The sequence below is a fragment of the Suncus etruscus genome, chromosome 2, assembly GCF_024139225.1.
Source record: "Suncus etruscus isolate mSunEtr1 chromosome 2, mSunEtr1.pri.cur, whole genome shotgun sequence".
Classification (NCBI taxonomy): domain Eukaryota; kingdom Metazoa; phylum Chordata; class Mammalia; order Eulipotyphla; family Soricidae; genus Suncus; species Suncus etruscus.
Genome location: NC_064849.1, coordinates 5,272,222 through 5,297,638, shown reverse-complemented (window position 1 = coordinate 5,297,638; position 25,417 = coordinate 5,272,222). Strand labels below are relative to the sequence as shown.

Genomic DNA, 25,417 nt, shown 5'->3' with positions numbered 1-25,417 from the left:
GAGGGAGGCCCGGAGCCGGGACGGGACTCGGGGACCCGGGGACCCGGGGATCCGGCCGGTCTGACAGCTCGCGTGCACGCGCCAAGCCCGCCGAGCGCGCTCACTCACCTGCCGCCGCCCGCGCCGCGCTCAGCCCGTCGCGACGACGTCACTTCCGGGCCCCACCGGAAGTGTCTGCTAGCCCCGCCCCCGCGGAGCGGCAGCAAGGCCGAGCCCTTTGCCCTTAAGGCTTAGGGTTAGGCTAGGGCGGCCAGGCCTGGACGGGCTGGGCCGGGCCTGGCCCAGCAAGTATCACTTTGCTCAGGGAAACCAGGACTGTCCTGTCCCTGCACCAGGCCCGGCGTGGAACGTGGGCTGGTATCACTTTCTCGGTGGAAATTGCTGCTCTCACACCTGAAGACTTTTTTTTTTGGTTTTTGGGCACACCCAGCAGTGCTCAAGGTTTACTCCTGGCTCTATACTCAGAAATCGCTCCTGCAGCCTCTGGGGACCCTATGGGATGCCGGGATTCGAACCTCTGTCCTTCTGCATGCAAGGCGAACGCCCTACTTCCATACTATGTCTCCTGGCCCTGGAGACTCCTTAAGGCACACAAGACACAAGAGACTGCCTCTGATAGACGTCCCAGGCCATAGCTAACATATCTTGGGGTTTTAAAGAGGGAAGATCTGACAAACAAGATTTGTTTCATTTTCAATCCCCTGACGATAAGAGTTTCAAGAAGATGCTGGGGGGTACGGGAGATGTGCTAAAGAGGTCAGAAAGGTGCTAGCTAGACTCTGGGGAGGTCCGAGGTACTAGTCCATACCTAAGTGGCAAAATTAGAACAATTCTGGACTCTTGGTGATCAGCGATGCTCAGGATTTGCTTCTACTCACACCCTGTGCTGGAGGGAGATGGGAACCATAGATAACACTGGGATGCTGCTGGAGTTGGCAGCCTGCAAGGCAAATTCCTTAGCCTAGTACGATTTCTCCAGCATCCAATACTTGTATCCCCGTGAGGCTTTTTCCCTTAAAGAATCTCAAACTTTCTCTCTGTCTCACCTGGCCAATCCCAGGGGTGTTCAGGACTTAACCCTGGCAATACTCTGGGATCTATATGATTGCTGTATATATGGGCAATATGTCCAGGGGACCACATGATTGCTGGGGTATGAATGAACTTTGGTAGGCATGTGCAAGCTAGACACTCTCCCCGCTGTATTACCACTCCTCTAGCCCTAAAGAACACATCTTTCCAGCAATGTTACAGCTAAATTTACACTAAAGAGATGACATTGCTCACATAACTGTATATATGTGTGGAAACTATGTTTCTTTTATTTTAAACTATTATTTCTTTTTTTTTTCTTTTGGTTTTTGAGCCACACCCGGACGTGCTCAGGGGTTACTTCTGGCTCTGTGCTCAGAAATAGCTCCTGGCAGGCATGGGAACCATATGGGATGTCGGGATTAGAACCACCATTGGTGGTGGGTCAGCTACTTGCAAGGCAAACACCTATTGCTGTGCTATTTCTCCGGCTCCTAAACTATTATTTCAATAGCGGAGACAGAATCAAAATAACTCAGACTCTATAATAGACATTGAATATTAAAATATAATATACACACATATTATATACTATATCCAATTGCCCATTGTCTTTTATCTTCCTTTACCATTCGGATGGATAACGGTGAGCTCACAGAGTGCCCACTGTGAGGTACATGTTTGATTAAGCTTTCATAAAAGAGGAAGCTTTCTTAGAGGGCTAAGTGCATACTTGGCAGGCAAGAGGCCTGAAGATTTTGGGCACTGAACTAGCCCCTGAGCTCCCCAGGGAGTTCAGTGGCATGTCAGCACTGTGTGATCTGACTTCAAAACCATAAAATTAAAAAAGGCAAACCTGAACACAGTTGCATGATATGTATAGATATGACATGGCCCACGGGTAGCAAGAAAAGAGGGTTTCTTTTCTGGTTTGGGACTGTATACATACATACATACATACACATACATATATGTATGTGTGTGTGTATATATATATATATATACACACACACACACACACATTTGTTTTATTTGTTTTGTTTTAGGCCATACTCATGGCCCATGAGTAGCAAGAAAAGACATTTCTGGTTGGGGACTTTATATATGTATGTATATACATTTTTGGACCACACGGGCGACACTCAGGGATTTCTCCTGCAGAAACCATTCCTGGCGAGACCAGGGAACCGACCGTACAGTCGATGACTACCGTCTTTCTTCGGTCGCAGTCCGGCTTCGGTGTCTCTCCACCGCACTCCCCGCATTCCCCCGCGGTGAGGCGCTCCGGCCCAGAAAAAAAATACATTTCCCAGCATCCTCGGCGCCGCCGCCGCCGTCGCACTTCTACCCGGCGTGCCCCGCGGCCGGAAGCAGCCGAGCGCGCCCGAGCCCGACCGACCCGCTCGCTCTCGCTCTCGCTGTGCCTGCGCCTTCGCCGGGGAGCCGCTGTCCGGGCCGTCCCCGCCGCCGCCATGTCCGCCCAGGCGCAGATGCGGGCCCTGCTGGACCAGCTCATGGGCACGGCCCGGGACGGTGAGTCGTGGGGGCCGCGGCGTGCGCGTCCTCCGGGGCCGGAATCGGGGTGCCAGCCTGAGCCCGCTGGGCCGCGCGCGCTGCCTCCGGGGCCTCGCCGGGAGCCGCAGGTGGAGCCTCGGAGCGCGGCCGGCCGGGCCTGCAGCCTCCGGGGAGTGTGGGCCGCGCCCGGCCGTGGCCAGGTAGGTGGTCAGCAGCGCAGGCAGCAGAGGGGTGCCGCCCGGGGCCCCCTCGGAGCGAGGGGCCGAGCACGCCGTGCCCTGGCGTGTAGCATTCGCACCCTCTCGGCCTAAGCCCGCTGCAGCCGCAGGCACGTTCTCGGGGCGCACCCCAGAGTCTTCTGGGGGACCCCACCCCGACTTCTTCACTGTAGGTGAAGACTGTGCGGGCTTAGCTTCCTCGGTCTGTTGAGTTTGCTTTTGAATTGCTGCCCCCCCTCTGTGGAGTCCATACAAACGGAACAATTGTGGCCCCCCTCTATTTTATTCACAAAGGTTCAGTGTATCTTTGCCTGCCTACATCACTCTGCAAGGGAGTTGCAGAAAAGCCTCATGTTCATCGAGCCGTGAGTCACAAACCCAATTTCTAAGCTGTTATAACCAAAAAATAAAAAAAAAAATTAAAAAATGTTTGCTTTTTTTTTTAATTTTTTCTCCACACGAGTAATCTTACAAAAGTGTAGTTTAGAAAGTCAAAAGAAAGAAAGAAAAGGAAACATTTAAATATAAAGACACTTCTTTAATCCTGGATGCTTGCGAGCCCTAAGATAAGAATTCTTCCATTCATAGTACACAGTTCTGTGTTCTAGACACAGAAGCGCTTTACAGATCTGTCACATAGCCGTTTCGCCTTTACTTTTTATGTATCATTCATTCCTCCTGACTTCCTTACTGCAGGTGTGGGGGCCCTTTAAACTTACAGCAGCCTAAATTCTGCAGCTGAGGTCTTGAAGAATGCAAATGGGCACAGCATGTGTTGGAGCTCACAGTGTGTATTGACTGACCCAGTTTTCTTTTCACCTTTTCCTCTTAAAATTTTTTGGTACTGCCTTGTTAAATGTGACTCCCAGGTGCCAACTCTCTTTAATGGGGGGTGGGATGAAAAGGGGAATAGGAATACTAGGGTTAGGTCATCTGTCAGCCATAGATGCTGAAAGCTTGCATCATGTCATTCTGGGCAAAATACGGCTTCTGTGTTTGTCCATAAGAAATTGACCAGGAAAAATTCAAGTTCATAAGGAACTTTTGTTGGTGGGAACTACCAGCTAGAAATCACGTGGCGATCTTGGTCTCTGATCGGCATGGGTTTTGATATTTCATTGTCCACCGGTCTGTGTGTGGGCTAATGGCTTTTTGGTGCTCAGTCTTTCACTTCTGACTCCTTGACTTTGACACAGTGATGGAGTCAGAGCTCATTAAGTGTGATTCCTCATGATGTATTTATCATCCAAAAACATCTCTATTGTGCTCCAGTGATAAAAATTCCTTTAGGTCAGCTTTTCAGTGTATTTGATAGCCTGCAAAAACATCCAGGTGAATTGTTGTACCGGACAAGCTTTTGTGGTTTATGTGATAATATGGTCTTATTTAAAACCACAAATGAATTTCAGGAGATGAAACCAGACAGAGGGTCAAGTTTACAGATGACCGTGTCTGCAAGAGTCACCTCCTGGACTGCTGCCCTCACGACATCCTAGCTGGGACGGTAGGTGCACTGCAGGGTGGGGTGATGGTGGCTTGTTTTGGCACTCGTGAATGCTGGTATGTAGTACACGAGGGGGAGAAGAGCTTCAGGTTAGGTTAGATTGTATTTTGTTTGGTTTTTGGTTTTTGGGTTACACCCAGTGATGCTCAGGGGTTCCTCCTGTCTATGTGCTCAGAAATAGCTCCTGGCTGGGGGGAACCATACGGGATGCCAGCGGATCAAACTGTGGTCTGTCCTGTGGTCCATCCTAGGCTAGCTGGCAAGGCAGATGCCTTACTGCTTTCGGCACTGCTCCGGCCCCAGATTGTGTTTCTTTTACTAGGTTGAAATTGCCTTCTTCCTTCTAAATGTTATAAGCTGTTTAGTAGAATTTTAGGAGTTAAAATGTTTTGTTTTGGGGGGCTGCACCCAGAGATGCCCAGTTTATTCCAGACTTTGCTCAGGGTTCCTTTGCTCCTGGTGGGGCTCATGGGAACCATATGTGATGCCAGGGATTGAACTTGAGTCAGCAGTGTACAGTGCAAACACCCTCCTGCTGTACTCTGACTCTGGCCCCAATAACTGTAAAATTAGAGCTTCAGCTCTTTGTGTTCCCTTCCCAGCTGCTACATACTATTTGATTTAATCCTAATTTAGTATTCAAAAGAGGCATTTTGTTTTGGTAACAGTTGAAGTGCAAGATGATGCTATGTGAGTTCTACACATAAATATTCATATGTAATATTTTTTATTTTTCACAGCGCATGGATTTAGGAGAATGTACCAAAATCCACGATTTGGCCCTCAGAGCAGATTATGAGATTGCAAGTAAAGAAAGGGACCTGTTTTTTGAATTGGATGTAAGTTTTTATTTGATACTAATTCATTCCTATAGTGAAGAGCCAAATACTGAATAAGAATGATGATGTAAGTTGTGAAAAAAAAAATAAATTAGACATGTTATACCATTGGTTAATTCAGTAGCTAAAACACAATCAGGACTACTGTGTCTTTGTGTTTACCACCAACGTTATTCTGCATTGGGGTGGGGTGGGGAGGGTAGCTACAGCCAGGTCAGTGCTGTGGGGAACTATGAGGTGTTGGGTAAAATCAGGGCCTCCTGTTTTTTTTTTCCCCATTGTGAATGGGAAGATAGCTTATTTGATAGAACAAGCCTCGTGGGTATAAGGTCCTTGGTTTATTGCAAAAAAAAAAAAAGAACTTTTTGTATTGTTTTTGTTTTGTTTTAATAATTTATTTATTTTTGGTTTTTGGGTCACACCTGACAGTACTCAGGAGTTACTCCTGGCTCTACGCTCAGAAATCACTCCTGGCAGGCTCAGGGGACCATATTCATGCCAGGATTCGAACCACTAACCTTCTGCATGCAAGACAAACACTTTTACCTCTATGCTATCTCTTCGGCCCTAGTTTTGTTTTGTTTTTAATGCTGGTATTATTACTGGTTATGTGTTTAGAAATTACTCCTGGCTGTGCTCAGGCACCATATGGGATGCCAGGGATAGATTCCAGGTTGTGTGTATAAGGCAAGCAACCTACCTACTCTATTAGCTCTCTTTGGCCCAACTAGTACTTTTTTGTTTGTTTGTTTTTTGGGCCACACCCAGCAGTGCTCAGGGGTTTTTCCTGGCTCTATGCTAAGAAATTGCTCCTGGCAAGCTTGGGGAACCAAATGGGGTGCTAGGAATTGAACCTGGGACTGTCCCAGGTCAGCTCTGTACAAGGCAAACACTACCACTGTGCTATTGCTCCAGCCCCATTATAGGTTTTTTTGGGAAGGTCCACACCTTGTGCTCGGGATTCACTCTTTGCAGGGCTTAGGGAACTATATAGGATGTCCACAACACCCTACCCACTACTATCTCTGGCTCCTTAGTATTTAAGTTTATGAACAACATAGTATGTAGGGTTTAATGGGTGTTCCTGTTGGTGCTAGGGGTCAAAACTAAGTTTCAGCAAACCATCACACTAGCCTTTGAACTATTTCTCTGGCTTAGTTCTGTGATTATTTTATTTTAGTTTTAAGGCACACCTGGCAGTGCTTAGGGGTTACTCTTGGTTCTGTGCTCAGAAATGGCTCCTGGCAGGCATAGGGGACCATATGGGATGCTGGGGATGGAACCCAGGTCTATCATAGGTTGGGCCTCATGCAAGGCAAATGCCCTATTGCAATGCTGTCACTCTGCCCCTTTAGTTCTGTAACTTTGGGGGAGGGGCACTCCTGGCTCTGTGCTCAGAAATCGATCCTGGCAGGTTCGGGGACCATATGGGATGCTGGAAATCAAACCTGGGTCCTTCCCGGGTTGCCATGTGCAAGGCAAATGCCCTACTGCTGTGTTATCACTCTGACCCCAGTTCTGTAGCTTAAAACAAATAAAAGGCTGGGGATCCCAGAGCCTCCCTTTATATTGTTTGTTTGATAAAATGCTGTTTTGTATATCACTTACTTCCTCATAAAGAGTAATTATATGTTACATTTTTCTCAAGCTTGTCTTCTATTAATGGGCTATTAAATTTTTGTTGTTTTCTATATAAGTGCCACACCCAGCAGTGCTCACGAATCACTCTGTGGCACATAAGGACCATATGGGATGCTGGGAATCGAACCACTGTCTGACCTGGGTTGGCCGTGTGCCAGGCAAACGACCTACCACTGCGCTATCACTCCAGCCCCTTGTTTATCAAATTTAATGGAAACATTGTGTTCATGGAGCTGATGGAGGAATCGGGTCAATCAGGAATATTTGAGAACTTTTACTTTTTTTGGAGGCAACACATGGCAGTGTAGTTTCAGGGCCTTCTACCTCTACTCAGGTATTAATTCTGCCAGGGCTCAGGACCATAGAGTGCTGAGGCTAGAACCCAGTTTGTCAGTGTGCAAGGTAGGTGCCCTTCCTCCTGTACTACATCTCCAGTCCTCTTATTATTTTGTGTTTGTTTATTATGTTTGTTTTTAGCCCACACCTAGCAATATGTAGGGGTTGTTCCTGGCTCTACACTCAAGGATCACTCCTAGTGGTTCCCAGGGGACCATGTGGGGTACTAGGGATCAAACATGAGTCAGCGACGTGTAAGGCAGCACCCTACCCACTGTACTGTCACTCTGGCCCTATCCAGCCCTCTTATTTTGGGGGTCATACCAGCTGTGCTCAGGGTATACTTTTGTGGGTTTTTTTGTTTGTTTTTGTTTTTTCTGGTTTTTGGGTCACACATGGCAGCATTCAGGTGTTCCTACGCTCAGAAATCGCTCCTGGCAGGTTTGAGGGACCATATGGGACACCGGGATTCGAACCAACCACCTTAGGTCCTGGATTGGCTGCTTGCAAGGCAAATACCGCTGTACTATATCTCCGGGCCCCCGTGTTTTTCTTTTTAATTTTTTAATTTTATTTATTTATTTTGTTTGTTTTTGGGTCACACCTGGCAACACTCGGGTTACTCCTGGCTCTCTGCTCAGGAATCACTCCTGGCAGGCTTGGGGAACCATATGGGATGCCGAAATTCGAGCCACCAACCTTCTGCATGCAAGGCAAACGCCTTACCTTCGTGTTCTCTCTCTGGCCTCTTATTATTTTATTTTTTATTCATAAGTTTTTAATAAACTGGAATGGAGAGATAGCATGGAGGTAAGACTGTTTGCCTTGGGCCCGGAGAGATAGCACAGCGGCGTTTGCCTTGCAAGCAGCCGATCCAGGACCAAAGGTGGTTGGTTCAAATCCCGGTGTCCCATATGGTCCCCCGTGCCTGCCAGGAGCTATTTCTGAGCAGACAGCCAGGAGAAACCTCTGAGCACCGCCGGGTGTGGCCCAAAAACCAAAAAAAAAAAAAAAAAAAAAAAAAAAAAAAAAAAAAGACTGTTTGCCTTGCATGCAGAAGGACGGTGGTTCAAATCCTGGCATCCTATATGATCCCCCTAGCCTGCCAGGAGCAATTTCTGAGCGTGGAGCCAGGAGTCACCCCTGAGCGCCGCTGGGTGTGACCCAAAAGCCAAAAAAAAAATGGCAGGCACGGGGACCATATGGGACACCGGGATTCGAACCAACCACCTTTGGTTCTGGATCGGCTGCTTGCAAGGCAAACGCCGCTGTGCTATCTCTCCGGGCCCAAAAAAAAAAATTTTTTTTTTTAATAAACAACTTTATTATAAAAACTTTTGAAAATGTAGCTTTGTTAGGAAACTTTTTTTTTTTTTTTTTTTTTTGGTTTTTGGGTCATACCCGGCAGTGCTCAGGGGTTACTCCTGGCTCTATGCTCAGAAATCACCCCTGGCAGGCATAGGGGACCATATGGGATGCCGGGATTTGAACCACTGTCCTTCTGTATGAAAGGCAAACGCCATACCTCCATGTTATCTCCCGCCCCTTGAAAATGTAGTTTTGTAAAACATTGAAAAAAATATGGAATGCTTCATGAATTTGCGTATCATCCTTACGCAGGTATTTTGCACCACATCTGGTGACGCTTAGGGGTTACTCCTGGCTATGCGCCCAGAAATCGCTCCTGGCTTGGGGACTATATGGGATGCCGGGGGAATCTTAACTGTGATTCATCCTAGGTTAGCATGTATAAGGCAAATGTCCTACTGCTTGTGCCACCGCTCCGGCTCCTTGGTATACATTTGACCTGTCAGGAATCATTCCTGCAGTGCTGTGGGGACCCTATGGAATGCTGGGGATTGAACCCAGGTTGGCTGCATGCAAGAGAAAGCACCGACTGTACTATGTACTATCTCTTCAGTCCAAAGAGCTCTTTTTAACTTTTTTGTTTGTTTGTTTGTTTGTTTTGTTTTTTGGGCCACACCCGTTTGATGCTCAGGGGTTACTCCTGGCTAAGCGCTCAAAAATTGCCCCTGGCTTGGGGGACCATATGGGACGCCGGGGGATCGAACCGTGGTCCTTCCTTGGCTAGCGCTTGCAAGGCAGACACCTTACCTCTAGCACCACATCTCTGGCCACTAACTTTTTTAATTATTTATCCCATCCCCCCATCTAAGAGCTCTTTTTTTAAATTAAAATTTTCTTTTAGGAAATGGATGGGGGGCATGTGGTACCAGGGATTAAACCCACAGCCTCACACGTGCAAAGTGTGTGCTCCACCACTGAGCCACACAGCTGGCAGTCATAATTTTAGGACTGGAAGATGGTTCCAAGGAGTGGCACACATATCTAGAATATGAGGTCCCTTCAAGCTTAAACCCCAGAACCCCATCAAACCCTCCCAAGTACAAGGTCATCTGAGCACTTCTTGGGCACTCCACCTCTTAATATTGGTCAATTAAAAAAAAAAAAAACACTTGGTTTGTTTTGTGCTTGGTCATTGTTGCTCAGGGCTGGAGCCCAAACTTCATAAGTGTAAACCATGAGTTCAGCTCATTGAGTGCTCAGTCCCTCCCTCGCCCTAAACATTTTCCCTCCATCAGATACTGTTCAAATTTCTCAAGTTAGCTCAAAAACTTTTCTGGGACTCTGAACTAAAGAATTTACTTGGGGCCACACTTAGTTGTTTTGGTCTGTTCCTGGTGATGCTTGGGGGAGGGAGTCATGCAATGCTGGAGAGTGAACCTAGGTTTCTTGCATGCAAAATATGCTCTAAATACCAAAGGGGAGGACCAGGGAGATAGCATAGCAGTAGGGCATTTGCCTTGCATATGGCCGGCCCAGGATGGACCTGGGTTCAGTTCCTGGCATCCCATATGGTCCCCTGAGCCTGCCAGGAGCGCTTTCTGAGCCCAGAGCCAGGAGTAACTCTTGTGTGCTGCCAGGTGTGGCCCAAAATCCAAAATAATAAAGTCTAAAATAGAATAGATACTAGGAAAAAAAAAAAAAGAATAGATACCAGGGGCCAGAGAGATAGCATGGAGGCAGGGCATTTGCCTTGCATGCAGAAGGATGGTAGTTCGAATCCCGACATCCCATATGGTTCCCGAGCCTGCCAGGAATGGATTTCTGAGCGTAGAGTCAGGAGGAACCCCTGAGCGCTGCAGAGTGACCCAAAAAGGCCCCCCCCCCCAAAAAAAATAAAAGATACCAGAGGGGATAGCACAGAGGATAATGTGCTTGCCTTGCACATGACCAACCCTGGTTCAATCCTTGCAATGTATATATATGGGTCCCTAAGCACTGAGCCTGGCATAAACTGGCATAAACTCTGAGAACTACTGGGTGTTGCCCAAAAAATAACAACCAAAAATTGAGTTCCAGAATCGGATAGGATTTAGTAGGCTGAGCAATACCCTTTATACATAGGTGGCCCTCTGGCAGCTCAGTCTCCTTCCTGATCACTGCTAGAAGCTGGGAGTGACAAACAAGCCCTGAGCTGGGACTATACCCTGAGTACTGCCACGTGTGGCCTGCTGCTCTCCCCTACCCCCAAAACCAAGTCATAATCCTATGCTCTGGCCCATTGAGCCATTTCCCTGACACCTAGGGCTTTTATTTGGTTGGTTTTGGCCTTTAGGCCATACCCACAGTGCCTAGTGCTTAGCTTGATGTTGAGATTAGGAGGTGTTTCTATTACTGGTCAAACCCTGACAGTTTGAAAACTACTGTTCTGTATATGTATGTCTTATGGCAGATAAACTGCTTAGTATCTTGTTTCCCACCAGCTCTTTTCCAGAATAATCAGATTTCTGGTTTCCTTTATCTCTTTGGGTAAGTAGTAGCCATTTTTGCTGCTGTTCTAGAAGGTAGGCAGTAACTAATTGTATTCGTGGGTCAGAGTGATAGTTATTGGATTGTTCAGAGGTGGAAGGGGGAACTCCTCAAAAAGTAGGAGGGTATTAGACTATTATATCTTACAAAGACAAGGGAGTAGAATTTACGGTCTCCCACACTCCTAAACTGTTAATTTTACTCAAAATATTCTTGGAAAAGTTATAGGAGTTTTTCTTTTTCTTTTTTCTTTTTTTTTTACAAGCTTCGGAAATAACTCAGAAGATTGTGTTTCTGAACAATTACTTGGTTTAACCAAGCCCCTGGATCAAACACAATTTTGTGTTTGAAGGGTGAAGCATAGTGTAAGGTCCTCTGACACTGTAGGCTTTCAGAAATCAACTCAGGAGTGTTTTCTATCAGATGGGTTGTGAGACTGTACATGTAGTTGATCATAGCTCTCTTCTCATGAACTAGGCGATGGATCACTTGGAGTCTTTTATTGCTGAATGTGATCGGAGAACTGAGCTTGCCAAGAAGCGGCTGGCAGAGACACAAGAGGAGATAAGCGCAGAGGTCTCTGCAAAGGTATGTCTGGGAGGATTTTGCCTTGCCTTTTTTTTTTTTTTTTTTTTTTTTTTTGGTTTTTGGGCCACACCCTGTGCCGCTCAGGGGTTACTCCTGGCTATGCGCTCAGAAGTTGCTCCTGGCTTCTTGGGGGACCATATGGGACGCCGGGGGATCGAACCGCGGTCCGTCCTAGGCTAGTGCAGGCAAGGCAGGCACCTTACCTCCAGCGCCACCGCCCGGCCCCTGCCTTTTTTTTTTTTTTTTTTTTTTTTTTTTTTTGCGCCGAAACCCGGGATCAAATCAATCTTGCCATTTTTTTTTGTTTGTTTACTTTTGGGTCATACCCGGTGACGCTCAGGGGTTACTCCTGGCTATGTGCTCAGAAATTGCTCCTGGCTTGGGACGCCTGGGGATCGAACCGTGGTCCTCCCTAGGCTAGTGCGGGCAAGGCAGACACCTTACTAGTTGCGCCACCGTTCCGGCCCCTGCCTTGCCTTTTTTGGTGATACCTGTACTGCTAAGCCTCAGAGCTCATTTTTCCTGCTGCTTGTGTATTGGGTAGGGGTTCCTGCTGTTTGGGGGGTCGAAAGGGAGGACTTGTCAGCAAGCTTTTATCCTTCATGTATAGTTTGGTACTTTTTTTGGTGGAGGAACTTTGGTTTTTGGGCCATACCCAGCAGAGCTCAGGGTTTACTCCTGGCTCTGTGTTTAGGGATCATATATAGTGCCTGGAATCCAACCTGGGTGGCAGCATTGCGAGACACAGTGCCAATACTGTGTCTTTGGCTTTTGTTGCTCTTTTCTTTTTTTTTGTTTTTGGGTCACACCCGGCATTACTCGGGTTCCTCCTGGCTCTAGCTCAGAAATTGCTCCTGGCAGCCTCGGGGAACCATATGGCCTGCCGGGATTCTAACCACCGTCCTTCTGCATGCAAGGCAAATGCCCCACCTCCATGCTCTCTCTCCGGCCCTTGGCTAACTATTTTTAATGGAACCACTAAGAAATATAGCAAAATAATGTTGTTTTGTCTGCATTAAAGCATTTTTTTTTCTTTTAATTTTTTGGGCCACACCCAGCAGTGCTCGGGAGTTACTTCTAACTCTGCGCTCAGAAATTGCTCCTGGCATCTCTATGGGGCCCATATGGGATGCCAGGAACCAAACTCGGATCCATCCTGAGTCAGCCGCTTGCAAGGCAAATGCCTTGTCACTGTGCTGTTGCACCGGCCCCTGCATTAAAGCTCTTTTGCTTTTAGATATTTGCTCACCTAATTGTTCTCCTTTCCATAGGCAGAAAAAGTACATGAGTTAAATGAAGAAATAGGGAAACTTCTTGCCAAGGCTGAACAGCTGGGAGCTGAAGGAAATGTGGATGAATCCCAGAAGATTCTTATGGAAGTGGAGAAAGTCCGTGCAAAGAAGAAAGAAGCTGAGGTTGGTGAGAAAGATGAAACAGTAAATCCAGAGAGTTGATTATTTGGACTAAAATTAAGTTGTCTCTTCTTGTCGGGGGGTGTTGGAGCCACACAGAATATTTCCAGTATGGGTTTTCAGTAATGGGGATTCAACCCCAGGACTCCCACTTGCAAAGCATATGTTCCAGTGCTTTGAGCCATCTCTCCAGTTCTATGGAGTCTCTTTTATTGGGGCAGGGGAGGTGGGGTTTTGACACCAGTTGGCGCTCAGGTTTTACTCCTGTCTCTGCACTTAGAAAATCACTCCTGGGGGCCGGAGAGATAGCATGGAGGTAAGGCGTTTGCCTTTCATGCAGGAGGTCATCGGTTCGAATCCCGGCGCCCCATATGGTCCCCTGTGCCTGCCAGGAACAATTTCTGAGCCTGGAGCCAGGAATAACCCCTGAGCACTGCCAGGTGTGACCCAAAAACCAAAAAAAACAAAACAAAACAAAAAAAAAAAAAAAAAGAAAATCACTCCTGAGTCAGAGAGATAGCATGGAGGTAAGGCGTTTGCCTTTCATGCAGAAGGTCATTGGTTCGAATCCCGGCTTCCCATATGGTCCCCCATGCCTGCCAGGAGCAATTTCTGAGCATGGAGCCAGGAATAACCCCTGAGCACTGCCGGGTGTGACCCAAAACACACACACGAAATCACACACATGCGCGTGTGCGCGAAATCACTCCTGGCAGGCTTGGGGGACCATATGGGATGCCAGGGATCACGTGCAAGGCAAATGCCCTACCCACAGTGCTATCACTCTGGCCCTGAAACCTCCTTTTAACTTACGAGTTGGAAGTGGACTGTATTGTAGGATGTACAGCAGAGAGTTGGATTTCTGTCTTTGCTCTGGTCTTCTGGCCACTCGCCAGCTCTGAGTCACCAGCTCTGAGTATGATTCCCTCTGGTATAAAGCAAGATTCCTGAGTGTTTTTCTCTGAGGGTAATACTAGGAAGCACACCCTGTCAAACGTCCCTGAGACCATTTTCACCATGTAGGGTCTGTTGCCTCCTGAGTTTGGTGAGCTCTCTTACCTCATCTTGCCTGGTTAGGCCAGAGTTACATTCCAGAATGAATGTTGGGGGGATGGAATGATAGTGGGCAGGGCACTTGCCTTACATGTGGCTCACTTGGGTTTGATTCTTTTTTTTTTTTGTTTTGGTTTTTGGTTTTTGGGTCACACCCGGCAGTGCTCAGGGGTTATTCCTGGCTCCAGGCTCAGAAATTGCTCCTGGCAGGCACGGGGGACCACATGGGGCTCCGGGATTCAAACTGATGACCTCCTGCATGAAAGGCAAACACCTTACCTCCATGCTATCTCTCCGGCCTCATTGGGTTTGATTCTTACCATCCCTACCGTCCCCCATACTCTGTCAGGAACAGTTGCTGAATGCAGAGCCAGTAGTAATCCTTGAGCATTGCTGAGGTGACCCCAAAAAGAGAAAAGAAAGAAAAAAAGAGTGAATATTGGGTGTCTTCAGTTATGTCATAGCCTGAGAAAGGCTTGTACAGATTGGGGAGAACGTTAAAGTGTCAGCTAGAGTGCAAGCTATTCAAGGAATGTTGTGGGGAGACTTCATCAGTGACTGTTTGGATCTGTCATTCATTTTCTTTTTTTTTTTTTTTTTTTTTTTTTTTTTTTTTTTTTTTTTGGGCCACACCCGGCAATGCTCATGGTTTATTTCTGGCTGTCTGCTCAGAAATAGCTCCTGGCAGGCACAGGGGACCCTATGGGACACCGGGATTCGAACCAACCACCTTAGGTCCTGGATCGGCTGCTTGCAAGGCAAACGCCGCTGTGCTTTCTCTCCGGGCCCTGTCATTCATTTTCTTAAGTGTTTTTTATTTTATTTTTATTTTATTTTGGTTTTTGGGCCACACCTGGCGGTGCTCAGGGGTTACTCCTGGCTGTCTGCTCAGAAATAGCTCCTGGCAGACACGGGACCATATGGGACACCGGGATTCGAACCAACTGCCTTTGGTCCTGGATCGGCTGCTTGCAAGGCAAACACCGCTGTGCTATCTCTCCGGGCCCTTTATTTTTATTTTTTTTGTGTGTGTTTTTTATTTTTTATTTTATAAATTTTTTTCAGTTTTTTTGTTTTTTCGGGTGTACAGCTAGCTGTGCTTATGCATTCCCTGTGATGCTTAGGGGATTATGTGTTTCTAGGGATGCAACTTGAATCTCCTGCATAAAAATTATGTACTCTTGTCCCTTGAGCTGGGAGTGATCGTTGAATGCAGAGCCAGGAGTCAATTGGGTACTGCCAGGAGTGATCCAAAAAACAAAACAAAAGAAAAGTGAAAGTCACCTGGTCTAGTTTTTCACTCTGAAGGCTGAGTATCTGGTGTCAATTCTGTATGCCTCACATACTGTGTTCCCCATGTCAGGAAGAATACCGGAATTCCATGCCTGCGTCAAGTTTCCAGCAGCAGAAGTTGCGTGTCTGTGAGGTCTGCTCTGCTTACCTGGGTCTCCATGATAACGACCGCCGTCTTGCAGATCACTTTGGGGGAAAGTTACACCTGGGATTCATTCAAATCCGTGAGAAGCTTGATCAGTTGAGGGTATGTTCCCATAGTGCATTTCTGAAGAAGCCTGAGAAATCTGTCACCTTCATATTTCTCGTGTTTATTTTGACCATGAAATCTTGGTCTCACTCTTTCAAGACTTGCTTTACTGCTGACCCATAGCCTTACTCCATGTTTATTTTTTCTTTTGGGCCACACCAGCAGTGCTGAGGGGCCTCTTAGACAGGGTAGCTGTGGGTGCTGCTCAGGAGACTACTTGGGTCTCCTACATGCAAGGCATGCTCTTCAGCCCCTTGAGCCACCTCTCCATCCCTTATATATGTTTGTTCATTTGGGAGCCACTTTTAGCTGTATTCAGGACTTATTCCTGACTCAATACTCTATACTCAGGGATCATATATATCCCTGGTATGCCAGGGATCTAACCAGAATCAGCCATATGCCTACATATTATACTATTGGCTTTAATTTTTTGTGTTTGGGCCACCCCTGGCTCTGCACTTAGGAATTTTCCTGGGTACTGTATGGAATGTCAGGGAAATATCGAATCTGGGCTGGCCAGGTCCCAGAGTTTCTTTTTTTTTTTTTTTTTTTTGGGCCACACCCGGTAACGCTCAGGGGTTACTCCTGGCTCTGTGCTCAGAAGTTGCTCCTGGCTTGGGGGACCATATGGGACACCGGGGGATCGAACCATGGTCCATCCAAGGCTAGCGCAGGCAAGGCAGGCACCTTACCTTCAGCGCCACCGCCCGGCCCCCCAGAGTTTCTTTAATTTTCTTTTATTTTTTGGTTTTTGGGTCACACCTGGTCGCGCTCAGGGGTTATTCCTGGCTCTACGCTCAGAAATTGCTCCTGGCAGGCTCAGGAATCATATGGGATGCCAGGATTTGAACCACTGTGCTTCTGGATGCAAGGCAAACGCCCTACCTCCATGCTATCTCTCTGGCCCCTGTTTCTTTCATTCTTTTTTTTTTTTTTTTTTTTTTTTTTTTAAGTTTTTGGGCCACACCCGGTGGTGCTCAGGGGTTACTCCTGGCAGGCACAGGGGACCATATGGGACACCGGGATTCGAACCAACCACCTTAGGTCCTGGATCGGCTGCTTGCAAGGCAAACGCCGCTGTGCTATCTCTTCGGGCCCCCTGTTTCTTTAATTCTTAAAAAATTTGATCCTCGGGGCCGGAGAGATAGCATGGAGGTAAGGCGTTTGCCTTTCATGCAGGAGGTCATCGGTTCGAATCCCGGCGCCCCATATGGTCCCCTGTGCCTGCCAGGAGCAATTTCTGAGCCTGGAGCCAGGAATAACCCCTGAGCACTGCCGGGTGTGACCCAAAAACCAAAAAAAAAAAAAAAAAAAAAAAAAATTTGATCCTCTTAGACTTACAATGAATGAGTTGTGCCTAAAAAAATGTCAGGATCCAAGGACCAAAGAGATTGAAGATAGTACAGGGATTAAGGTACTTTACTTGCACAATGCTGGCCCAAGGTTTTTCTTTTGTTTTGTTTTAGTTTTTGGGTCACACTTAGCTATGCTTAGGGGTTACTCTTTTTTTTTTTTTTTTTTTTTTTTTTGTGGTTTTTGGGTCACACCCGGCAGTGCTCAGGGTTACTCCTGGCTCCATGCTCAGAAATTGCTCCTGGCAGGCACGGGGGACCATATGGGACGCTGGGATTCGAACTGATGACCTCTTGCATGAAAGGCAAACGCCTTACCTCCATGCTATCTCTCCAGCCCCAGGGGTTACTCTTAACTCTCTGCTTTGAAATCACTTATGCAAGCTCTGCAAGCACCATATGGGGTGCCAGAGATTGAGCCTGGATCAATAGTGTGCAAGACATCCTGCTTGCTCTCCCCTACTGGCTATTTTATCTCTCTAGCCCAGCCTAGGTATTTTTGTTTTGTTTTATTTTTGGATTTTGGTTTTTGGGCTGGTGGTACAGTCAAGAATAACTCTAGGGGCCGGAGAGATAGCATGGAGGTAAGGTGTTTGCTTTTCATGAACAAGGACAGTGGTTCGAATCCCGGCATCCCATGTGGTCCCCTGAGCATCCCATATGGTCCCCTGAGCCTGCCAGGAGCGATTTCTGAGCATAGAATCAGGAGTAATTCGTGAGCGCTGCTGGGTGTGACCCAAAAAAGAAACAAACCAAAAAAAAAAAAGAAATACTCCAGGGGCCGGAGAGATAGCATGGAGATAAGGTGTTTTTGCCTTGCACGCAGAAGGACGGTGGTTTGAATCCCGGCATCCCCATATGGTCCCCCAAGCCTGCCAGGAGCGATTTCTGAGCATAGAGCCAGGAGTAACCCCAGAGTGCTGCCGGGTGTGATCAAAAAACCAAAAAAAAAAAAAAAAAAAAAAATACACTCTTGGGGCTGGAGAGATAGCACAGCAGCATTTGCCTTGCAAGCAGCCGACCCAGGACCTAAGGTGGTTGGTCGTGCCATATGGTCCCCCGTGCCTGCCAGGAGTTATTTCTGAGCAGACAGCCAGGAGTAACCCCTGAGCACCGCTTGGTGTGGACCCCCCCCCAAAAAAAAAAAAGATGTTTAAGCTCTTGGGGGTGCATCTTCCTCAAAATAAAAGCAGTATGATAAATTTCTTGTGATGAGTATTTTTTGTCATTGAATTTATAAAATGTAATACCTCTGGACTGGAGATATAGTACACTTAGTAGGTTACTTGCCTTGCATGCAGCTGACTTGGGTTCAGTCTTCTGCATCCTATATCATCCCCTGAGCACCACCATGTAAATGACCATTATTGATTAGTTGCTTTGTTATACAAGTTTCATTGTGTAGTTTTGAATTTGCTGTTTCATTTCCCAATTTCACATTTATTAGAAAACTGTGGCTGAAAAGCAAGACAAGAGGAATCAGGATCGCTTGAGGAGGAGAGAGGAGAGGGAACGGGAGGAACGGCTGAGCAGAAGGTGAGTCTGAGGGGCCGGAGAGATAGCATGGAGGTAAGGCATTTGCCTTTCATGCAGAAGGTTCGTGGTTCAAATCCCGGTGTCCCATATGGTCCCCCGTGCCTGCCAGGAGCAATTTCTGAGCTAGAGCCAGGAGTAACCCCTGAGTGCTGCTGGGTGTGACCCAAAAACCAAAAAAAAAAAAAAAAAAGTCTCCATGGCTTTGTGTCCAGTTTTGTGCCTTTCACTGGACTGCTGATTGACACATGAGATCAGATGTGGATTGACAGAGTGCCTGCCTGAACCACTACCATGTAGTGCTTGCACAGTTGGAATGGGGGGGATATACGTAGTGGTTGCTTAGGGCTTACTCTTGGTTCTGCCCTCAGGGATCACTCTTGGTAGGGTTCTGCTCTAGCTTAGGTGTCTGCCATGTGATTGTTTAGCTGAACTAGGTCCCATTGGCAGGGACTGCAGTGCCTGATCCCATGGTGGGCCTGAGGACTAGAGTGGTCAGAACAGAACAGGTCTCGGGTAGAAGTCAACAACATCCCTGGTCCCCCACTGCCGAGAGATGGGATTGTTCTGAGAAAATTAATTCTCTTTTTTCCTTTTTCAGGTCTGGGTCAAGAACCAGAGATCGTAGGAGGTAGGATCCATATTGGTTTCTCAGATAGAATAGTTTTAAATATATTACAGTTCAGGCCATGTGTTTACATTTGTTAAACAATGTGTTGACATTTGTATTCGTGATGTAGTTACCATCACCCCCATGACCAAGAGCCCCCTTCTCTTGTCCCTTTGTCTACCTGCTTCCCCTTCTCTGGAGTCACAGTTCATTTTTGTTCATTGTAAGTCTGTTATCAGTTATAGAACTCATGTTTTGTTATACATACATTAAAAAAAATTTTTTTTTTTACTATTTAATGTTTTTGGGCCACATTTGTTGGCACTTAGGGGTTACTCCTGACTCTGTGCTCAGAAATTGCTCCTGGCAGGTTCAGGGAACCATGTGGGGAATTGAACCCGGGTCCATCCCGGGTCAGCCATTTGCAAGCAAATACCCTACTACTGTGCTATTGCTTCAGCCCCAAGTCCCCCTAAGGCAGGGGTCTCAAACTCGCGGCCCTCCGTACAACATTTTGTAGCCTGCGGCCAGCCTTCAAATATCACAGTATTCGCAATTATTTGGTAAGCAGTTCTGTTCAGGGTATGCAAATGTTTAATGCGATTTTTTGCGATTTTTTTTTCTTACTAATGCGATTTTTTATTGCGAATATTCAGTAAGCGAATAATTACGAATACTTTGCGCCTGGCGCAGACGTCATTTCCGCTGCTCCTGCCCACTGTCCCTTGCATTATTGGAGGCCTAAGGGAGAGAAGTTTATTACAGAATTAGATTTTGTCATACCTTCATCATGACTTCATCAAAGCCTGCAATGAAGAGAAAGATTGATGACGAGCACAATTTCAGGAAAAGTGGGAGACGCAGTATTTCTTTGTTGACCATAGGGGCGTCCCCACATGTCTTATTTGCTCAGAGAAAGTTGTAGTGCACAAGGAATACAACTTGAAACGCCATTATTCAACTATACATGCTGAGGAATGTGCAAAATATCAAGGAAATGAGAGAGCCAAGCAGGTTGCCAGTCATAAAGCATGTCTAATGAGGCAACAAGATTTCTTCAAGAAAGCAACCAAAGAGAATGTTGCATCGGTCAAAGCTAGTTACATGGTTAGTGAGATGATTGCCAAGGCAGGGAAACCATTCACAGAAGGAGAGTTTGTTAAAAAATACATGTTACAGACTGCAAGTATTATCTGTCTGGAAAAGAAAAGTCAGTTTAGCAAAACCAGCCTTTCTGCCAACACTGGCAGAGCGCATTTCTAACATGTCAAGTGACATTTATCATCAACTGTGTGAGAAAGCCAAATGTTTTGATGCATACTCAGTTGCTCTTGACGAGGGCACAGATATAACAGACACTGCGCAGCTCAAATTTATGTCCATGCTGTTGATTGCAATTTTGAATTGACAGAGGAGCTGCTCACAATAATTCCAATGCATGGCCAGACCACCGCTAATGAGATATTTCGGCATCTGTGTGATGCCATTGAGAATGCAGATTTGCCATGGAAGAGGTTTGTTGGAATAATAACCGATGGAGCGCCATTGATGACAGGGAGGAAAAATGGACTGGTGGCACTTGTTCAAAAATAAACTTGAAGAGGAGGGTGTAGAGAAGGCCATTGCTCTTCACTGCATTATCCATCAGCAGACCCTTTGCAGTAAATGCCTGCCGTGTGACAATGTGATGTCTGTTGTTGTGAAATGCATCAACCAAATCAGATCCAGGGGCTTAAAGCACAGGAGGTTCCATGCTTTTTTAGAGGAAATCGAGTCAGAATATGGAGATGTGCTCTATTTCTTTTTTTTTTTTTTTTTTTTTTTTGTGGTTTTTGGGTCACACCCGGCAGTGCTCAGGGGTTACTCCTGGCTCCATGCTCAGAAATTGCTCCTGGCAGGCACGGGGGACCATATGGGACGCTGGGATTCGAACCGATGACCTCTTGCATGAAAGGCAAACGCCTTACCTCCATGCTATCTCTCCAGCCCCAGATGTGCTCTATTTCACTGAGGTACGTTGGCTCAGCAGGGGAAATGTCCTGAAAAGATTTTTTTTTTTTTTTTTGGGTTTTTGGGCCATACCTGGCGGTGCTCAGGGGTTACTCCTGGCTATCTGCTCAGAAATAGCTCCTGGCAGGCATGGGGGACCATATGGGACACTGGGATTCGAACCAACCACCTTCGGTCCTGGATCGGCTGCTTGCAAGGCAAACGCCGCTGTGCTATCTCTCTGGGCCCCTGAAAAGTTTTTTTGAGTTGAGAGAAGTGAAAGCCTTCATGGAGAAGGATGGAAATGCTGTTTCTGAGTTGAGATGCTCATGGACTTAGCTTTTCTTGTTGACATCACACATAATCTGAATGTACTAAACAAGATGTTACAAGCAAGGCCCAGGGCAGCTTATCAGTACTGCCTATGACAATGTGAGAGCATTCTCCACAAAACTTGTGTTATGGATATCCCAGCTCTCTCAGACAAACCTTTGCCATTTCCCAGCATGCAAGGAACTTGTGGATGCAGGCATACCATTCAGTGGTGAGAAATATGTTGATGCTATTTTTAAGCTAGAGAAGGAATTTGATCACAGATTTGCAGACTTCAAAAAGCACAGAGCCACTTTCCAAATTTTTGTGGACCCCTTTTCCTTTGATGTGCAAGATGCCTCTCCTGTGCTTCAAATGGAGCTCATTGACCTGCAATGCAACTCTGATCTCAAGCCAAGTTCAGGGAGATTAGTGGAAAAGCAGACGTGCATGGGCTGGTTTTTTTTTTTTTTTTTTTTTTTTCGGGCCACACCCGTTTGACGCTCAGAGGTTACTCCTGGCTATGCGCTCAGAAATTGCTCCTGACTTGGGGGGACCATATGGGACACCGGGGGATCGAACCGCGGTCCGTCCTATGCTAGCGCTTGCAAGGCAGACACCTTACCTCTAGTGCCACCTCTCCAGCCCCTCATGGGCAGTTTTTGAGAGAATTGCCCCCCAGCTTCCCTGAGCTTTCCCGAATGTTCAAGCGCACCATGTGCCTTTTTGGGAGCACATATTTGTGTGAAAAGTTACTCTCCACATTGAACTTCAATTGAAGTCAAAGTACAAGTCTAGACTTAATGATGATCATCTTCAAGCCATACTGAGGGTCTCAACTCTTCCTCTCTAAAGCCAAATGTGGTTCAGATTTGTGAGAAGAAGCGCTGTCAAGTCTCTGGCAGCAAGGAATAGGCAAAAGATACCATGTTCAGAAAAACTGTTCATGATCTTCACTCAATGTTCTATTCATGTTTAGAAGAAATAATTAAAACTGTTAATAATGGGGGCCGGAGAGATAGCATGGAGGTAAGGTGTTTGCCTTTCATGCAGAAGGTCATCGGTTCGAATCTCGGCGTTCCATATGGTCCCCTGCGCTTGCCAGGAGCAATTTCTGAGCCTGGAGCCAGGAATAACCCCTGAGCACTTCTGGGTGTGACCCAAAAACCACACACACACACACACACACACACACACAAAAACCTGTTAATGATGACGTTTGAGGACTTTTTATTTTTTTTGTGAAATTCCTTATGCGGCCCTGCCTCACCCTGACTTTGCCTCCTGTGGCCCCCAGGTAAATTGAGTTTGAGACCCCTGCCCTAAGGTTTTGTTTTGTTTTGGAGAGTTTGGACCATACCCAGTGATGCTCAGGTTACTCCTGCCTATGCGCTCAGAAATCGCTCCTGGCTTAGGAGGGATCATATGGGATGCTGGGGTATTGAAACGTGGTCCGTCCTAGGTCAGCCACATGCATGGCAAATATCCTGCTGCACCACCTCTCCTGTCCCCCTAAAGTTTTGTTGTTTTTTTTTTTAAATTACTGTGAGGTAGAGTTAAGTTGGTTGAGTATCAGTCTTGCAATGTTCCAGCACCTGTCCTTCACCTAGTGTTCATTTCCTACTACCAGTTTCCCTTCTGTTGTACACACATATACATATTCCTAATATTTTACTTTACAATGTCTTGGCCAGGCATTGGGGAGGGCATGGGGTGGGCAAGATGCATCCCTCTGTTGTAGATGTGCTGAAGCTTAATGCAGAGTGTGTGTGTGTGTGTGAGGGGGGAGAATCACAGGGTGCTTCTGAGCCTGTGGTGCTGCAGGCCTAGCAGAGACTTCCTGGGAAGTGTTCCAAATGCCTACTGGTGGGAATTCCAGATCTAACCACAGTTTTCTGGCACATGGGGCAACTTACGGGACTGTTGTGCATTTGAGTGGAAGTGTGTGGGGTGGAGCAGATCTTGCTGAGAGATGAACTCTCAGATGGCTCGGTCTGAACCAGAGACTCCTTCCTACTTCTCTGATGCAGGTCACGTTCCAGGGAGAGACGTCGGCGGCGCTCTCGATCTACCTCCAGAGAGCGACGGAAGTCTTCCCGATCTCGGTCCCGAGACAGGCACCGGCGTCACCGAAGCCGTTCCCGCAGCCACAGCCGGGGCCACCGCTGGGCCTCCAGGGACCGGAGTGTGAAATACAAGTAACTACTCTGATTCCTTCAGTAGCTGCAGCCAGGAGTGAGCCCTTCTGTGTTCAAAGGGTCTGCTGGGGCTGTCAGCGGGCCCTCTGTCCAGAACCGTGTTCTTGAGCAGACTGGCAGGCCAGCTGAGCTAAGAACTGCAGCTCTGGGGCTGGGATAAAAGAGAGGCCAGTACTGCCACACTCAGCCTTTGCCTTGGGGCTGGAGTGATACAGAAGAGAGGGCTTTGGCCTCACCCACCAGGTGAACCTTCTGGCCTGATTTCAATACTCCAGCATCCTATATGGTCCTCCATACACTGCCAAGAGTAACCCCTGAGCACAGATGGTATTAGTCCAAACACCAAAAGAAAGAATATGAAAGTTCCCCTTGGTTGTCAACCCCAGGAAACCACAGTTGGTTCTTCCCGGTACTTAGTGATGATGAGATGGTCTTTGGGTTACGCCGGGCTGTGTCAGGGTTTATTCTTGGCTCAGTTCTGAGGGATCCCTCCTCAGTGCAGAGTTTAGGCCCTGGCTGCCCTTTGCCCATGGGGTCCTTGAGTACGGTGGGTTCATGGCTTATTTCGTGCCTTGTAGAAGGTCCAAGTTGCCGGTGCCCGAGGAGCCAACCGCAAGTGAATGGTAGCCTCTCCTGAGCCTCGGTCCCTGTTCCTCAGGTTCTCCAGAGAACGGGCATCCAGGGAGGAGCCCTGGGGCTGTGGGCGAAGCGAGCGGGGGACTGCTGACTGGAGGCTCGAGAGCTCCAATGGGAAGACATCTTCGAGGAGGTCAGAGGAGAAGGAGGCTGGCGAGATCTGAAGCCCCTGCCCTGGCACTGTACATAGTCTCATAAAGGTTTCACACGGCCTCACACATCTCCTTTATATTGACTGGTTGCAGCTCGTCTTTTGTAGTTTTAAATTTTTATTGTTTTGGAGCATTTCTAGAGATATACTGAGTTGTTCCTGTGTTCCGGGGTTATGTTTAGTAGGATTAAATAAATAGGACAGTGCCTCCTGACTGCTACCAGGGTCTCTGCTGTCTGTGCTCTGGAGACCCCCTTAAGCTTCTGTGGTGGTGACACTGGTGTTTACCCTCAGAAACTGGCATGGGCTGGAAAAGTTAGTACCAGGGTTAAGATACCTAAACACTTGGACCGGAGAGAGTATAGGGTTAAGGCACTTGCTGTACAATGGCTGACCCTCATTTGGTCCCCAAGCCCCACCAAGGATGTTGTTCCCTGAGCACTGATGGATGTAACCCCCAAACAACAAAGTGTACTCCTTTTGCATGGGACTGACCAGGATTTTAATTCTTTTTTTTTTGTTTGTTTGTTTTTGTTTTTGGGTCACACCGGGCATCGCTCAGGTGTTACTCCTGGCTCCATGCTCAGAAATCGCACCTGGCAGGCTCGGGGGATCATATGGGATGCCGGGATTCAAACCACTGACCTTCTGCATTGGAGGCAAACGTTTTACCTCCATGCTATCTCTCGGGCCCCGGATTTTGATTTTTTTTTTTCGGGAGGGTGCCAGGGGTTACTCCTGGCTATCTGCTCAGAAATAGCCCCTGGCAGGCACGGAGGACCATATGGAACGCCGGGATTTGAACCACTGACCTGCATGAAAGGCAAAACACCTTACCTCTATGCTATCTCTCCGGCCCCTGGATTTTGATTCTTGATACCATGTGTGGTTCCCCAGCATTGAACCTTAGCACCATTGGTGTGGCCTTAAGGGGAGGCGGTGTGGAAAATGGACTTGGGTCCAGGTATAGAAACACGTCCTTTGCACACCACTGACCCACATTTGATCAGCATCGTCTCACATGGTCCCTGGATCACCCCTGGCTGTATGTACCGAAAATAACCAAACCTGACTGACCAAACACAAACTGTCCAGAGTGGTTGTGGTTAGCTGTCCCC

The 25,417-nt window shown here is 47.3% G+C and overlaps 1 protein-coding gene across 2 annotated transcripts; it reads left to right on the top strand.

The window, feature by feature from the left end:
- Positions 1 to 2,492: 2,492 nt before the first annotated feature.
- LUC7L (LUC7 like) lies at positions 2,493 to 24,515 on the top strand. Of its 2 annotated transcripts, XM_049767986.1 has the most exons (11): positions 2,493 to 2,565; positions 3,060 to 3,130; positions 4,175 to 4,269; positions 5,010 to 5,108; positions 11,397 to 11,507; positions 12,779 to 12,922; positions 15,336 to 15,512; positions 18,318 to 18,406; positions 19,005 to 19,034; positions 23,345 to 23,512; positions 24,171 to 24,515. In XM_049767986.1, the coding sequence occupies exons 4-11, from the start codon at positions 5,013 to 5,015 to the stop codon at positions 24,310 to 24,312; spliced, it is 957 nt and encodes a 318-aa protein (XP_049623943.1). In that variant the 5' UTR covers positions 2,493 to 2,565; positions 3,060 to 3,130; positions 4,175 to 4,269; positions 5,010 to 5,012; the 3' UTR covers positions 24,313 to 24,515. The 2 variants fall into 2 exon arrangements, with proteins under 2 accessions (XP_049623943.1, XP_049623942.1); XM_049767985.1 differs by lacking the exon at positions 3,060 to 3,130.
- The last annotated feature ends 902 nt before the right edge of the window (positions 24,516 to 25,417 follow it).